The sequence below is a fragment of the Lithobates pipiens genome, unplaced genomic scaffold, assembly GCF_037356315.1.
Source record: "Lithobates pipiens isolate NorthernLeopardFrog02 unplaced genomic scaffold, aLitPip1_a1.2 Scaffold_8, whole genome shotgun sequence".
NCBI classification, from domain to species: domain Eukaryota; kingdom Metazoa; phylum Chordata; class Amphibia; order Anura; family Ranidae; genus Lithobates; species Lithobates pipiens.
This window is the reverse complement of record NW_027507903.1, coordinates 179,664,015-179,682,297: the sequence shown is the minus strand read 5'-3', so window position 1 is coordinate 179,682,297 and position 18,283 is coordinate 179,664,015. Positions and strand designations below refer to the sequence as shown.

General features: G+C 42.1%; 1 protein-coding gene across 3 annotated transcripts in view; it reads left to right on the top strand.

Annotated features, from left to right (window-relative positions):
* The window catches only part of LRRK2 (leucine rich repeat kinase 2), a 474,491-nt gene that overhangs the window by 397,667 nt on the left and 58,541 nt on the right, over positions 1-18,283 (top strand). For all 3 annotated transcript variants that reach the window (XM_077468371.1, XM_077468370.1, XM_077468372.1), the window contains 2 exons: positions 383-553; positions 7,817-7,917. In XM_077468371.1, coding sequence (XP_077324497.1) covers positions 383-553; positions 7,817-7,917 — 272 coding nt within the window. The remainder of the gene's footprint in view (positions 1-382; positions 554-7,816; positions 7,918-18,283) is intronic.

Here is an 18,283-nt window from a genome sequence, read left to right as displayed (position 1 = left end):
TTTTATAGCAACAGATTTTTTTTCTATTAAAAAAAGCACTCATGAGCATAAAACTTGAAAGATCTGGCTTTTTGATGTGCCCCATTTTAATGTATTGAAATAATCTGATTTTTATGCTGGACTGCCATCATTCTTTGTCTTGTTATACATATCTACAGAAACGAGTAGGACTGGCACTTAGTGTTTGTGGGAAAGCGTGGACGAACCAAGAGCATTTTCTTATTTCTATACAGTGGACGAAAAGAATGTATTAGCATTGGGTTAGCATTGATTTTTTGTATATGAAGACTGTTAGCCATTAGCCCACTGCTAGTTTTTTTGGAGGTGCAGGTAATGGATGTTTCAGAATGCAAAATATAAATTAGTTCTGTTGCCCTTTTAGGATTCCGAGCACCTGAAGTTGCCAGAGGAAATGTAATTTACAACCAGCAGGCTGATGTATATTCTTTTGGGCTGTTGCTTTATGACATCTTGACAAGTGGAGCAAGAATGGTTGAAGGACTAAAGTTTCCAAATGAATTTGATGAGCTTGCAATCAATGGAAAGTTGCCTGGTAAAAAATAATTTTATTTAAAAATGAATAAAAAGCCTGCCCTATATGAACTGTACAGTGTTTGTTGGCTCTGTCCATAGATTTGGGGTCTCTAAACTCAGCCCGTGGGCCACATCCAGCCTGCTGCAAGATTTTATTTGGCCTGCAGCGACCTGTCCTGAATTTTGCTTCATTGCAAACTGCCAGTAACAAGCATTCACACTAAGCAGCCAGGACGCATAGCTGCTACGTTGTTGGCAACTGGCCTGACTACACCATGGAAATTCATGAAATGGTTCAGGGAAGTGACAACCATGGCCACCCCAGCAATTAAACGAGTTCCAGTGTATGCACTGCCTCATGCCCTGGGCCATGCTGTCGCTGTGTTGAAGATTATAAGGTAGGGCTGGGAGAATGATTACTGTGATGTAAAGGGGTGATCTGATATGGCTGGAGGGGCTCTGATGTAATGGGGGGCTTCTGATGGCTATTAATCAAACAATACAGCACACAGGCTGAATATTCATAGACACTGGGTTATTTATCTTTGAGTTATTGGACAATGGCAGAGCTTTTCAGGATACATTCCTGGGCATCCCTCATATAACCCTAACCCATTCTGCGAGTCCTCAGTTGTTTTTTTTTAGTTTTTTTTTCTATGTCCTAAGGTCATGAGGCTCTTCTCCCCTTTGGACAAATCACTTTAGTTAACTAGTTTATAATTTTATTTAGACTCTTCAATCAACTTTTCTCATACAATAGAAGCAGTGCATCTGGATCAGTGTAACCTTTGGCTAACCTTTGAAACTGTACCTGGCCCCCTCCCCACAGTGGGGATGGCCTGTAATGTTGCTTTGTGCCCTGGATCCTGCATGTGTGCTCACCTCAGCACTTTGTGCAAGGCATGTAGTTAGCTGCAGGGTTGTACATACCTAGGAAGCCCAATCAATAGAGACCCATTCAGGGTAGTCCTACTACAACGTGCAAAGCCTTTTTCCTATATAGGGCACAGAGGCATGAACAAGGTAAGACACGGTCACCTTGCTAATTGAACTGTTATTGTGGCCCTCAATCCTAAATAGTATTTTAAATGTTATGACTATCAGTAAACTGGGACTTTGTTTGGAATGTATACACTTAATGGTGTAAACTTTTCAAAATTGGCACCACTCCGATTTTAGTCTAAGGCAGATGGCCAGGTGTGACATCACACCGCAGTTCACGCACAAAGTTATTCATACTGTTCCTTCCTCCCTTTTGCCATGGGGACTCGCAACATGATGGTCTGCATGGTCCTCCCTGGACAGGCTAGAACTATAGACAAAACTTTTTTTTTTTAATTTGTATAGAGCAAGGGAGCGTTATAACCTCTGTCAGTTTTTCCCATCTGTGTACCATTTCGGAGATTTCCCTACACTTCCTGTCCCATAGATAAACAAGAAGTGAGAGCAAATCCCTGCAAATTAAGGGTTTCCCCTAGTGAACTAGTGTCCCCATTGGAAGATTTCCCCTCTATTACTTTTCTGCGGACAACCCAGTTTGGTACTTTTCTTTACTTTCACTTCCAATATAATGGCAAACAGGGCAAATAGAGAGGGTGAATCTCCTTAACAGGGGCACAGAGAGAAATAAAAACTGACAGGAGTTCTATTCACTCTCCAAAAAAAAAAAGTTTTTCCTTTAGTTATACTTTAACCACGGGGGAAAAACCCTTGCCTGTAGCAATGGCAGAAATCACAGAGCCATGGCAAAAGCTCAGGCAAACATTCACTCTGCCAATGGCCAGCACAGTACTCAGTCCCTGAGTGAGGATTTTCCCCTTGCATCAAAACAGGAACCAATTCGAGCCCCAGTCTCTGCATCCAATTCTAACTCTGTTTCAGGCACGCGCAGCAAGTGGTTGACTTGACTGTTTGATTTTAACATTGGGGACGTGGCAGCACACTGCTCTGAGTTGGTTCATCCATTCGATTTTGCAACCAACACAACCTTGCATTCCAGGACCATACTTTAACTGAGCAACTACAGCGATTACCTTCTGCCTTGCTCTTTGGTGTCAATGCTCTAGAACAGGTTATGACACAAAGCTGAAGCTGCCTGCAAAAGACGCTCCATTATGTATCCCCTTGAAGGAGAACATCTGTTTGGTGAGGCACGTAAAGATGTTACAGGAGGAAACGTTCTTCCATACAGAAAACTTCCATAAACCTCCCTCTGCGGAAGCTTCTACCAGTCTCTTATCTGTTCTACAGACAGAGACTCTACCCAGGATCCCAATTCGAAGCCCAAAATCGGCCTTTCCTTTTGACCAAATAAGTCTTCCCCGAAGCCCTCCTCCTGATGAAGGGGGTCCTTACTCCTAGGAGTGGGGAGACGTCTGTTACAGTTTGCCTATCTCTGGATCACACAGATAGACCTGTGCATTTAATTTATGGTTTTAAAGGGGTACAAAATAGTTTTGAGAAACTCTTCTCACTGCTATTTCTTTCAAATTATCCAAATTCTGACAAAGGGCAGTCAGATATGTAGAATGCCCTGAACCACCTCATCAAGTAATTGTTCCAGTACCTCTAGAGGACAAGTTCAATACTCCAGCAGTGGACAGTTCGATTTTGCTTTCTTAGGTCCTTAATGTGGTGCTTTTTGTCCTGCAGAAACCTCCTTTTGAACTCATCAGGGGAATCACCTTAAAGCGGTAGCAAACCCAGTTTCAAAAAACGCTTACATTCCCGGCATGCCGGAAATGCTAACTTTCACATTGGTTGTGCTCTCAACCAAACTTTCAAACCATCCAATGGCTAGTGTTATAACTGATCACATGTGCAGCATTATGGCAGTTGAAGCATCATTGGAGGCCAAGATGGCAGCTTCCTTGACTGAAAACAATAGAAGGGCTTCCACTTTAACATATCTCTGCTGGAAAGTAGCCAGTATCACATCTGTAAGACTCTGGGCTAGCAGCCATCTCTTCCTCATCCTTCAAAAACACAAAGTAGTCTTATGCCTAAGGCCATCCTTCCTTTCCAAGGGGGGACTTTTTAAAGTGGGCTTACAGATTATGAATATGCACCCACCCCCACATTTTAGTCTCGGGATAAATACACCTACTGCTGCTCATCCCCATCCTTCAGAAATGTTAATGTACCTGTAAATTGAAGTGCAGTTCAGGTCCTAGGACACAGGTCCCTCTACTGTCTCCTTACTAAAAAAAACTGGAGCCTCGTGGGCAAGGGTATATGGGGACATTGGGGGGGTGGTACCCAGCAAAGCTTTTGCCAGTCCATGTCCAGTCACCAGAAAGTAGTGGCATATAACTCCTGTGTCCTAAACTATGTTCAATGATATAGAATTTACAGGTACATAAAAATTCCTTTTTTTGCAGACCTACAATATTTGTAAAATATACAATGTGGGCCTCATAATAAAACTTTTAGAGACCCCTGCCATAGATCATGGTGCTTGATTGTAAGTTGTTTGTGGTAAGCTTACATATTCAAGTATGATGTAGTACTACATTTAGGCAAAGTGAATAAAATATACAATCCAAATACAAGTTGCACATTGCCTTAATTAACCACTTGCCGACAGGCTCACGCCTATATACGTCGGCAAAGTGGCATGTTCCCACAAAACCCCATATTGGGTATGTTGTCCCCTTTAAGACCCATAGCAGGCGCAGCGGGGGACTTGATGTGCGTGGCTGATGGGTGATCGCGGGCAGGAGAGACATCACAGGGATTTGTGTGTATAAACACAAAGATCCCTGTTCTGACGGGAGAAATGGCAGATCATCTGTTCCTACTAAGTAGGAACAACGATTTGACTCCTCTAGTCAGTCCTATCCCCTCACAGTTATAAACACACCTAGGGAACAACCTAGTGTAAACCCTTTACCCTGCCAGTGACATTTACACAGTAATCAGTGCTTTTTTATAGCACTGATTGCTGTATAGATGTCAATGATCCCAAAAATGTGTCAAAAGTGTCTGATCTGTTCGCCACAATGTTGCAGTACTGTCAAAAATCACAGATCACACCAAAGCTCTATTTGTGGGGGGGGGATGTTTTGTTTGGGTACAGCGTTGAATGAATGCGCAATTGTCAGTTAAAGCGACAGTGCTGTATTGCAAAAAATGGCCTGATCAAAAATGGCCTGGTCATTAAGCAGGAAAATCTTCCAGTCCTTAAAGGGTTAAATTAAGTGAGAACATCATCCACTAGTATCCCAAAAGGCTTACCAAACGGCTGTGACCTTCTTATAGAAGAAAGGTTAGATAACGCCTCTGCACCCAAAAGGACTATTGGAAATATTTCCAGCTTGGATCCTCCTAATATTGGGAGATTGCCGCTCGTTACCTAGGGTGCCTTTATAAGCTCTCAGCCTTGAGATTTTATGTACCCAAAATAAAAAATCTACACAGTGTGTACCCATAAAAACTGATAATTTATTAAAAAGAGTAACACATTAAAAACTGTATTGAAAAGACAATCTGTACAGAGACTCAGACCACTCTACAGTATGGCTGAACACAACTGACATCTTCCTGGGGCATCGTACCTCAGGAAGACATCAGTTGTGACAAAATGCTTAGGAAAGAGCCTGCTGTGAGGTCGTCGTGCGACTGGATGTTTTTTCTTTTTATCCCTTTTTGGGGCCTTATAATCTCATGGCCGAGAGCTTATAGAGGCACCTCAGGTGACGAGCGGCTTTATCTCAATATTAGGAGGATACAAGCTGGAAGGATTTCCAATAGCCCTTTTGGGGCCGAGCCATAGTCTGATCTTCCTATTATAAGAAGGTCACGGCCATTTGGTAAGCCTTTCTGGATACTATTGGGTGGTGGACTCCATACTTTTCCTTTAAGTCACTGTTCTTACCTATATGCTACTAAAGTGTATAGTCATCACCTCACATCCTTTCTTGGGGTTTTTCTTCACTTATTTGTCATGATTGGGACTTTATATTCAGTTTATGATTATGTTTTTTTTTAATACTGGATATTTGCTAATATGAACTCAGGGTCAGCGCAACATGTTTTTAGTCATATTTATTTAACTATGTTGATATCACATGGTATGATTACAACTTTTCCATATACATTTTTTGTGTGATGCACTTCAGCACACTTTACCTTTTTTTTTTTTTTATAATTAGTGAGAACAAACCTACATGAGTAGTAGACCTCTTTCTAGAATCTTAATGTCTGGGGCAATATGAAAATAACAGGTAACACAGCAGGTATACAGTATTTTTTCCCAGCATAAAATAGGCATTACCACCATTTCATTAATTTGCTGTTGTATTGTGTAACAACTGACCTAAGCCCAGATAAAAGCAAACCCATTCCATTTTGGGTCATGCAAAGCACATCACTATGTTCTGTCTATTCATTGATGCACTATATTGTATAGTATGCTTTGTTCATGATTTCATTGGTTTTATTATGGGAATAAGTACATTTATATTGGCATATTGTTTTCGTCTCCTAGCCCACATAGTCAAAAAATGAGTACCTGCATGTTTAGCCTTAATTAACATGGATCTAGCGTTTAAAACCTGCTGAATATTAGGCCACTGGAAAGTCCCAAAGACTAGCTTCTATAATGTATGGATTAATTTTTTAGTGTAGTGTAAAATTAAAGACACTAGTACATTTTAGATAAATTTAATGTTGTAAGCTAAAATATAAATACAGAAGTGCTGACACAGTCATAATTTATAAACGGCATATAGAGGTGATATGGCTTGTAATAGATCTCGTATTAAAAGTAAAAAGTCTTTAATAACTTGTGGCTTCTAGTGAATCATCATGTTTTTAATTAGTTTCAGAACAGGATGTTAACATTTTAGGTTGTTCCAACATTGTTTAATTTTCAATTTCCTAGGTTTACACCGCAAATGTGGCTTATCTGTCACAATGTTTAATTATATTTTTAATTATTCTGATGCTAGACTGTTTAGACTGGCTGTTAAAGTGGTTGTAGAGTCAGAAGGTTTTTTTTTATCTCAATGCATTCTATGACAGATAAAAAAAAAACATCTGTGTGCAGCAGCTGCCCCAGCACCCCTTATACTTTCCTGAGCCCATCTCTATCCGGCGATGTCCACAAGTGCCTCAGCCATTTGGGACTTTCCTTCTGATTAGCTTAGACACAGCAGCGGCACCATTGGCTCCCTCTGTTGTCAAAGTCAGTTAGACATTCAAGAGAACTCCGTGTCTGAATGGACACAGGGGGCTTTGACTTTGCTCCGTGCCTCCATAGCAAGCTGCTTGCTGTGGGGGCAATCAACAGGAGGGAGGGACCAGGAGAGCCAAAAAGGGACCAGAGAAGAGGAGGATCTGGGCTGCCCTGTGCAAAAACCACTGCAACAGAGCAGATAAGTATGACATGTTTGTTATTTTTAGAGAAAAAAAAAACAAGACTTATAATAACTTTAAGCAATGAACAAATATGTGAATCCTTATTTTTACTTGAAAGGAAAAATTATATTTTCAGTGAGCTTATATTTTGAATTATACTTGTCACCAACTAAACTATGTCCATATGGGTATAGGTTGTTCTTGTAACGTAAAAGTGGTTCCAAAACCTGAATTTTTTTTTACCTTAAAGTGATACTAAAGTCTCATTTTTTTTGAGTGTTAAAATACCACCAAACATGTTATATAACCTTTGTATTTTTAAATGCATGCTGCACTATGTTCCATCATTGTTTTATCACTACACTAGAATGTCATCAACAAAAATGATGTTTAGTTTTGTGTAGAGTGGGGAAGGGTTACATCATCTGTCAAGTGTTTCCATTTATTTTTTTCTGTGTTGACAGAGGAAAGATTTTCCCTAACTTCCTGTTCCACATCAGGAACGAAGGGTAAATTTCCCCAGGAGGAACATTGCTTTTAAAGCCTAACAGATGTTCTAATCCATCTCCACCCTATATTTAACTAGATTTTGACTGAAGTCTGCTTGAAATATACCAATTTTGAGATTACACACTAAGCTGATGTGTCACTGCAATGTTCCACAAAAGATGCATACAATTAAGATCCATAGAAAGAATGCATTTTCATCAGTGAGTAAGAACTTAGACTTGAATTAAGAAGGGTAATATGTAGGGAGCAGATATGCTCATTGTGTACCATTTGTAGATTTGTATTACATACACTTAACACAAATAAAGATTTTTTACATGAGTGCCCACAGTTGCATATATGTACAAAAAAGTCTTTATCGTTTTAATTTAAGAATTCAAATGTATGATTATGGATTCTCTCTATTTTCTAGATCCAGTCAAAGAGTATAATTGCCCGCCCTGGCCAGAAGTTGAAGTTTTGATTAAGAAATGCTTGAAAGAAAATCCCCAAGAACGTCCCACATCTGCTAAGGTATATTTTTAATGGTGCTTATGCAAGAATTTCTAGCAGGGATAAAAACATATTTGGGTGTGTGCGTCAGATTGGCCAGAAGCTGAAGCCTTCAGTCAAGTGTCCATTTACTGCTTGGAGAGAATAGGGCAAATTGGGTCTAACTAGGATAGAAAAGTGGAAGGCCCATATGCACTACAGTAAGAGAGGATAAATACATCAGAATCTGCCATTTTAGATGCCTTACAGGTCCTCAGCTGGCAGCTTTATTAAACAGTAGGACTGCATGCACACAGGTGCATTAAAATACTCCCATCCATGATGATCATTCTTCCAGAAGCTGGAAATAAAATAAAATCCAGATTAAAAAATGCTTGTTTGCACTTTTATTCACTTTTACCAACATATAGTATTTAGATGCGTATGCTCCTAAACTCATTCTGTTGGCTAGAATGATTATATTTTTTATAATTGTACCATGCAGGACACAAGTTTTTTTAAGTCTTGATGATTCTTATATGCTGCCATCTTTAGGTGAGGACACTGGCTAACAGAGTAGTATCTGAACAATTGGCCCTTGCCTTTGGCAATATAGAGTGGGCAGTGAGAGTACTTCAGCAAGGATTCAACGCTGTATATTTTTTTGCGGCATGGCCTGGTATCCACCACTTTGAATGGCCCCTTACAGTCCTTGCACTGACTAAGATTGTATGCACTCTACAGGGGACCCACACATGGTAGACGACATATAGATGGGAAGTGAGACACAGAGGCAGATCAGAACACTCTGTGCACACTGTGGAATGTGAAACCTCAGAGCCAGATAACTCCTCCCAGAAGGATGATTGGCCTCTATCTCTCTCAAACTGAAGGAAACTATTAAGATTTTGGTGGATGAGGTGCCCTCCTGCTTTAAGCTAGAACCACCTGCAGGACCTAAGGTCTCCAGTATGGAATCCCATTCCAAAACTAAGAAATCCTAACAGGTTCACCCACTTGTGCACACTGTGCTGTTCAAGTACTGGCAGAGGCTGGACAACCAAAGGTTTTATTACCCACCTGTCCAGCAGTCCAGTGCCGATCTTCGGGACTCTTCATTGGCCGTTGGGGGGATGATGTCACTTCTGTGTATATGCAGGAGGCCATCTCGCCCAGCACTCAGAGACCAGCCCAATGCCATAAGCTGGGCTGCACATGCTCAGCTCCATTTACAGCTCCGGAGAACACAGCGAGCAGTCAGGTGGAGCATTTTTTGTTTGCAAAAGACACAGTGAATGTTTCTGTAATAAAAGCCTGCCTGCTCACTGTTTCTTACAGTTGAACTTCAGTTCTGCTTTAGAGCCTATTTGCCATCTCAAGTGCACCCATGCAACTGTTGGTGTCTATGGTTGTTTGCCAAACTCTAGCAGTCTGGGACAAGTGCACGGGATACGACTCCATATCCATCCTTGCTAATCCCTCTGTACTCTAAAAATTGTAGCTCTCCCCGGCAGCTTTGCATTTCTCATAAATGGTTTTGCTGATTCTCTAAACCAAAATTTTTGTTTAGTCATGTCAGTGCATGTCACTCTCACAAAAAGCAACCCTTACTTAGCAAGAAGAAAGCTTGTCACTTCCGGGTCCTGGAAGCATTCCTTTCGTCCCTCCCAGACCACTGTGGAGCGCCGTGGTAGTTGATCGGTACTTCCTGTCACTATATCTGCATGCCCGTGCGGATTGTACAGGCACACAGATGCACAGAAAGATTTTTTCTCCATCTAGCACTGCTGGGGAAAGACCACTCTTACCTGGAAGTGACAAAATGCTTGTTTGCTGCCCCCCCCCCCCCACTCTACCTGCTGACACCTGCTGTGCTCATTGCAGTGATGTGGCCCAGATGGATAGCCCTGGATACAAGAGGGTTGTCAGTGGTTTGTGTGTTATGTGGAGTGTGTGTTAAACCCAGTAATGCAATTGATGTCAGTGGCAGCAAAATGGATACATTTGGGGTGTTAATGGTATATTTAATTAAATTACTCAGAACCCCCTATTGATACTTTTGTGTCAGTGGCATAAGCTCAGCATATTAAGCACCGTATTTAAAACTAGTGATCGACAGATTATCGGTGGCCGATATTGACTTTTTTTAAGTATCTGGCACAAATGTACCCAATATTACCGATATTACTTCAAAGGGTTTTACCAATCACCCCCGTACTATTCTTTAGAGCAGACGGTCGGCTTTATTGTAATAATGACCAATGCGGCTCAGCAGCTGCTCGGCTGTTGTTATAAGCAGCGGGACCGCCTTCCACTGCTCGCCCAGGCTCTGCCATCCCACCGGGAGGCCTGAGCAACCAGTCGGAATTGCCGCCGGCAGGCCGAAGACCAGAACAAAGCCAATGCTTCGTTCGGGTCTAGGATCTAGTAACCCAGAAGTGATCTCATGACATCACTTCCTGGATTACGGGCATCTTAAAGGCGCCAGTTTTAAAAAATATAAAGTATTCAAAAATGCCGATCTTGATGTTTTGAATTCTTTCAAGTACAGAGGAGGGGTTTGGGGTCTTATAGACCCCTGATTCCTCCATAAAGAGTACTGCCTATTATTTGCATTCCTTGTGACAGCAATAACAGTGATTAAAAAAAAAAAAAGTGTGTACGTTTTTTTTTTTTTTTTTTAAATGTTCAGAATATTGGCACACAATATCAGCCTGAGAGGTGGCCGATATATTGGTATCATATTGGCACTGAAAAAACTATATTGGTCGATCCCTATTTAAAACATATTGATTCCTCTTTCAAGCCTCAAGAATGTGAAAGTATAATGTTATATTAAACACTATGGGGTAGATTTACCAAAATGGTTTTAGTCAGAATCTGTTGCAGCTGTGCATGTTAGAGCCAATCCGTGTGTTAAATGATGGCATTCTCTGTTAGGTAATTAAGACAAAACTATCCGCACCACATTTAATCCTTAAATTATCCTCTTTACGCTTGCATTTTAATTATATTTCTTGCTTTCAGTGTTCCAAAATATGTTTGCTTTGAGGAGGTAGTTTGTTTTGTCACTATGTATGCAGTCAGGATGTCTTATACGTCGACACAATTTAAATATTTACTCTTCACTTTGTCACTGTCCAGAGGTTACCTAATACAGTGTAAGTCCTAGGTAAATGGTACAGTTTAATGGTATGATAACCTCCTTGCCTATATACAGTTTGTTTAAAAAATCATATGTCAGCCTTTTCAAATCTGTGAACAATCCATAAAAGAGGGAGTTCAAACTGACAACCTCAGAAGTTGGAATTGTTTGATTTAGAGGATGAAAAGAGAGATGAAATTATTGTCCTATATTTCCCTCCCTTCATATACTTTTTACAATGTGCATTTTTTTATTCATCCTATTTTGTATCGGAATGTAAACCATAAGACAAGTTCAGATCGGAATTTAAACCATAATGGATAAGTTCACCTCTCATAACATGTTACACCTGTATTCACTCATAACAGCAGCCCCTTTCTAAGCCCCCAGTTTTTTTCCCCAGCACCTTCCGTCACACTTTAACCACTTAAGGACCGCCGTATTGCCAATGTACATCATCACAATGGCACAGGCAGGCACAAGCACGTACATGTACGTGCCTGCCTTCCAGCGGGTGGGGGGTCCTATCGGACCCCCTCTCGCTGGATACGGCAGTCCCTTTCGGTGCCGGAGCGATCCGCGATCAGGGGATGGCCGTTGGTTTCTGGCCATCCCCTCTCGATCGCTCCTGGCCAGTGACGAACTTCCTCCCCTGTGAAAATGTAAACACAGGAGGAGGAAGTGATGTCACACTCCTCGTGGCGGTCTTTTTGACCGGACAGCGCGGAGTGAAGACACACAAGTAAGTGCACCAACAGTCCACTGACACATAGGTACACATAGACACACATTTCACCCCAGTCACCCCCCGATCACCCCCCCGATCGCCCCCCCCCCCCCCCCCCCCCAGTCACAGTGTCACTAATGCAGTGTTCATTTATTTATTGATCACTACATTTAGTGTCAGTTGTGACTGTAAAAAGTGTCAGGGCAGCTAGTGTTAGGCCCCTTTAGGTCCAGGGTAGCCCCCTACCCCCCCTAATAAAGGTTTAACCCCTTGATTGCCCTCCCAGTTAACCCTTTCACCCCCTTTTACCAGTGACACTAAGCGATCGTTTTTCTGATCGCTGCAATAGTGTCACTGGTCCCGCTAGGAAGCTAGTTTTTTTTTTAGGTTCAACGCCAGGTTTTTATAGCGTTAGGTACCCCGATATATAACCTAATAAAGGTTTTAACCCTTTGATTGCCCCTAGAGTTAACCCTTTCACCAGCGATCGCTGCATAAGTGTCACTGGTGACGCTGGTTAGCCAGTTAGTTATTTAGGTTCCCCGTCAGGTTTTTATAAAGCTTCAGGTACCCCCATATAAATACCCAATAAAGGTTTTAACCCCTGATTGCCCTTAGTTAACCCTTTCACCAGTGATCACCGTATAAGTGTTACGGGTGACGCTGGTTAGGTAGTTCGCTTTTTATAGCATCAGGGCACCCGCCATTTATTACCTAATAAAGGTTTAACCCCCTGATCACCCGGCGGGTGATATACATTTGGTTTTAGGGTCAGAAAGGGTCTGCGTCGCCCCAGGCAGTGCTAGGTTAGTGCCAGTACCGCTAACACCCACGCGCAAAGCATACACCTCCCTTAGTGGTATAGTATCCGAACAGATCAATATCTGATCTGATCAGATCTATACTAGTGTGCCCAGCAATTTAGGGTTCTAAAAAAACGCATTGTTAGCAGGATCAATCCAGATACCTGCTAGCACCTGCGTTTTGCCCCTCTGCCCAGCCCAGCCCACCCAAGTGCAGTATCGATCGATCACTGTCACTTACAAAACACAACACACATAACTGCAGCATTTGTAGAGTCAGGCCTGATCCCTGCGATCGCTAACAGTTTTTTTTGTAGCGTTTTATACAGTCGCTGACAGGCTAGGTGCTTTTTTACCTGTGAGTCTCACTACTGTACCCCTAAATTTAGAGCCCAAAATGGCAAAGCGAAGGTACACTAGTGAAAAGGCCTACATGTTTCTGAGCATGACAGATAGTGAAGAGGAAGACACTGATCTGTCAGATTCAGGCTCAGAATACGAACCTGTAGAGGACAGCGCCTCCATGTCAGATAGCTCTGACGACGAAGAAGAGGTCCCTGCTAACTTCAGGCGTACCCGACCCCGATCTTCTGATGTTGTTGAGGTGCAGGAACCGCAAGTCCCTCGTATGGAGTATAGAGCCAGTACTAGCGCCGCTCATCCTTTTGGTGAACTGGCAAGCACCAGCGGCCTAGTACACCCTGGACGTACATCCAGCACTGCAGTATCACGTGGTGACGTGGCGAGTCCCATAAGTGCAGTTCAAGCTGGCGAGGTGGCAAGCACAAGTAGTGTCCCGCTGCCACCAAGAAGACGAAGACAGGCCCGTCGTTCCCATAGTGCCCTTCCTGCAGAATTTGCCAATCCTGATTGGGTGCCCACCACTTCTGCAGCACCAGTACTTCCCCCATTCACTGCCCAACCCGGTATTCAGGTGGATACAGATGATTTTACGCCACTCGATTTTTATTCTCTGTATTTCACGGAAGATCTCTATAGATCTATTGTGGACCAAACCAATTTATATGCTGGTCAACACATCGCCACTAATCCCCAGTTGCCGTCTCTTGCCAGAGATTGGAAACCAGTTACGGTTTCCGAATTTAAGACCTTCCTGGGCCTTTCCCTCAACATGGGCACACATAAATTCATGAGGATGCGGGCTTATTGGTCCACGCATCCGGCTGACCACATGCCCGTGTTCTCTAACTCCATGTCCAGGAAACGATACGAGCAGATCTTGCGGTTCTTGCACTTCAGTGACAATGAACTTTGTCGTCCACGTGGAGACCCTGAATACGATCGGCTCTACAAAATTCAGCCCCTCATAAACCACTTCAACCAACGTTTTGCAGACTTGTTTACTCCCCAAAAAGTTGTCTGCGTTGATGAGTCCCTGGTTAAGTTTACTGGTCGCTTGTCATTCAAACAGTACATTCCCAACAAGCGTACCAGATACGGGGTCAAGCTCTATAAGTTCTGTGACAGGGCCACAGGCTATGCATGGAGCTTTATGGTTTATGAGGGTAAAGATAGTTACGTAGAGCCGGATAACTGCCCTGATTACATAGGAAGCGCTGGCAAGATAGTGTGGAAATTGGTGTCACCCTTATTCGGAAAGGGGTACCACTTGTACGTGGACAACTATTACACCAGCGTGCCACTGTTTAGTCATTTATTTGATCATCAGATTGGAGCATGTGGCACCGTGCGACCTAATCGCCGGGGCTTTCCCCAGCGGCTTGTAGATTCCCCTCTTAGGCTGGGGGAGAGAGCCTGCTATCGGTGTAATAATTTGCTCGCTATGAAGTGGAGGGATAATAAGAATGTTTTCGTTCTTACCTCCCTTCATGCAGACACAATGGTCCAAATTTCTACGGCGACTGGTATTGTGGAGAAACCCCTCTGTGTCCACGAATATAACAAAAATATGGGAGGGGTGGACCTCAATGACCAGATGTTGGCGCCGTATCTAGCTTCCCGTAAGGCCAGACGCTGGTACAAAAAAGTGTCTGCTTACTTATTTCAATTGGCTTTGCTGAATGCTTTTGTGCTATACAAAACTTCAGGCGGGACTTTAACCTTTCTTTTCTTCCAAAGAGAGGTTGTCACAGAGCTTCTGTATCCAGAGGGTTCTGCACCTCACCATTCCCAACCAAATGCAGTAAGCCGGCTGCATGAGAGGCATTATTCTTATGTCCTCCCAAGTACCCCTACCCAACGAGCCCCCCAAAAAAGATGTCGTGTCTGTACCAAGCGTGGATTTAGGCGTGACACCCGTTCTTATTGTCCACGCTGTCCTGGCAATCCTGGTCTTTGTCAGGGTGAGTGTTTTGAACGCTACCACACACTAGTGAAGTATTAGCGTAGGGTACAGCATTTCACAGGCTAGGCACACTAACACAGAGTCTCCCAAGATGCCATCGCATTTTGAGAGACCCGAACCGTTACAGTTGTTACAGTTTACAGTTCAAAAAAAAGTGTATAAAAAAAATAAAAAAAGTAAAATAAAAAAACCAAAAAAAATATAAAATATAAAAACCAAAAATAGTTGTCGTTTTATTGTTCTCTCTCTCTCTCCCTCTCTCTCTCTCTCTCTCTCTCTTCTCTCTAATTTTTTATACTTTACTGTTTACTGTGTTATTGTTAACCATTTTTCATGTTTTCAGGTACGCCATTCAGCTGCAGCGTGGATTTATTTATCTTGACAGCAACAGCGTTTGCTCCCACGATACATAAAGCCGCGACTCCAGTGCTGTAGGAGGTGATTTCACCACCACAGTTAAAAAAGAGCATATATGCCGAAGCATGGGGGCATAAGGGGTGGAGGAGCGATTTTGCTCCTAATGCCGCGTACATACGGTCAAAATTCCGACGGAGGGCTTGCCCGTGGAAAAGTTTGAACGTATGTACGCGGCATAACTTTTTTGCGGGAGGATGCCCCCATGCTTCGACATATATATATTTTAGGCCCAGGTTGTGTTAAAAAATGTTTTATTTTTTACTGTTTTTTTTGGCATTTGCTTTGCAGGTATGGTATGGTAAGGTTTTACTATGATGTTACTTTGTTTTAACGTTAACCATAATTTGCTTAGCAGGTACGCCATTCAGCTGCAGCGCGGATTTATTTATCTTGACAGCAACAGCGTTTGCTCCCACGATACATAAAGCCGTGACTCCAGTGCTGTAGGAGGTGATTTCACCACCACAGTTAAAAAAGAGCATATATGCCGAAGCATGGGGGCATAAGGGGTGGAGGAGCGATTTTGCTCCTAATGCCGCGTACATACGGTCAAAATTCCGACGGAGGGCTTGCCCATGGAAAAGTTTGAACGTATGTACGCGGCATAACTTTTTTGCGGGAGGATGCCCCCATGCTTCGGCATATATAAATGGTGCATGTATGTCCATCATTAGAAGTGGGTGGATGAAGGGAGGTATTCTAATGGTGGGCATACCCACCGATCAATCTCTTTTTTTTTCGTTCAGACAACATGACTCTCAGTAAATAGCTTGGGGTGTCTACTTTCCAAAATGGGGTCATTTGGGGGGGTTTTGTGCTATTTTGGCATTTTATGGCCTTCGAAACTGTAATAGGTAGTGAGGAGTGAAATAAAAAAATTGCGCCCTTAGAAATCCAGAAGGTGGCGATTGGTTTTTGGGGCCCCGTACGCAGCTAGGCTCCCAAAAAGTCCCACACATGTGGTATCCCCATACTCAGGAGAAGCCGCAAAATGTATTTTGGGGTGCAATTCCACATATAACCATGGCATGTGTGAGCAATATATAATTTAGTGACAACTTTTTGTAAAAAAAAAAAATATTTTTATTTTTTGTCATTATTCAATCCCTTGGAACAAAAAAAAAAATATTCAATGGTCTCAACATGCCCCTCAGCAAATAGCTTGGGGTGTCTACTTTCCAAAATGGGGTCATTTGGGGGGGTTTTGTGCCATCTTGGCATTTTATGGCCTTCAAAACTGTGATGGGTAGTGAGGAGTGAAATAAACAAATTAATGCCCTTAGAAATCCTGAAGGCGGTGCTTGGATTTCGGGGTCCCGTACGCGGCTAGGCTCCCAAAAAGTCCCACACATGTGGTATCCCTGTACTCAGGAGAAGCAGCAGAATGTATTTTGGGGTGTCATTTCACATATGCCCATAGCATGTGTGAGCAATATATCATTTAGTGACAACTTTGTGCAAAAAAAAAAAAAGTTTGTAATATTCCCGCAACTTGTGGCAAAATATAAAATATTCCATGGACTCAACATGCCTCTAAGTAAATAGCTTGGGGTGTCTACTTTCCAAAATGGGGTCATTTTGGGGGGTTTTGTGCTATTTTGGCATTTTATGGCCTTCGAAACTGTGATAGGTAGTGAGGGGTGAAATCAAAAATTTGCACCCTTAGAAATCCTGAAGGTGGTGATTGGTTTTCGGGGTGCCGTGCGCGACTAGACTCCCAAAAAGTCCCACACATGTGGTATCCCCGTACTCGGGAGAAGTAGCGGAATATATATTGGGGTGCAATTCCACATATAACTATGGCATGTGTGAGCAATATATAATTTAGTGACAACTTTTTGTAATTTTTTTTATTTTTTTGTCATTATTTAATCCCTTAGGACAAAAAAAATAAATATTCAATGGGCTCAACATACCCATCAGCAGTTTCCTTGGGGTGTCTACTTTCCAAAATGGGGTCATTTGGGGGGGGTTTGTACTGCCCTGCCATTTTAGCACCTCATGAAATGAGATAGGCAGTCATAAATTAAAAGCTGTGTAAATTCCAGAAAATGTACTCTAGTTTGTAGACGCTATAACTTTTGCGCAAACCAAAAAATATACGCTTATTGACTTTTTTTTTACTAAAGACATGTGGCTGAATAAATTTTGTCCTCAATGTATGACTAAAATTTAGTTTATTCGATTTTTCTTATAACAAAAAGAAGAAAATTTCCAAATTTTCGCTCTTTTTCCATTTATATCGCAAAAAATAAAAATCGCAGAGGCAATCAAATACCATCAAAAGAAAGCTCTATTTGTGGGAAGAAAAGGACGCAAATTTCGTTTGGGTGCAATATTGCATGGCCGCGCAATTACATGTTAAAGCAGCGCAGTGCAAAATTGTAAAAAGACCTCTAGTCCTTAAGGTGTTCATTGGTCCGGGGCTGAAGTGGTTAACCACTTGCTTACTGGGCACTTAAACACCCTTCCTGCACAGACCAATTTTCAGCTTTCGGTGCTCTCACATTTTGAATGACAATTACTCAGTCATGTAACACTGTACCCAAATGAATTTTTTGTCCTTTTTTTTACCACAAATAGAGCTTTCTTTTGGTGGTATTTGATCACCTCTGGGGTTTTTATTTTTTGCGCTATAAATGAAAAAAGACCGAAAATTTTGAAAAAAAAACACATTTCTTTATTTCTGTGACAAAATTATGCAAATTATTAATTTTTCTTCGTGAATTTTGGCCACAATTTATACTGCTACATGTCTTTGGTAAAAAAAATAACCCAAATTAGTGGATATTATTTGGTCTTTGTGAAAGTTAGAGAGTCTACAAGCTGTGGTGTGAATCGCACAAAATTGATCACATCTGATGTACTGGTGGCCTATCTCGCTTCTTGTGACCCTAACAAGCCAGGAAAATACAAATACCCCTCAAATGACCCCTTTTTGGAAAGTAGACATTTCAAGGTATTTAGTAAGAGGCATGGTGAGCTTTTTG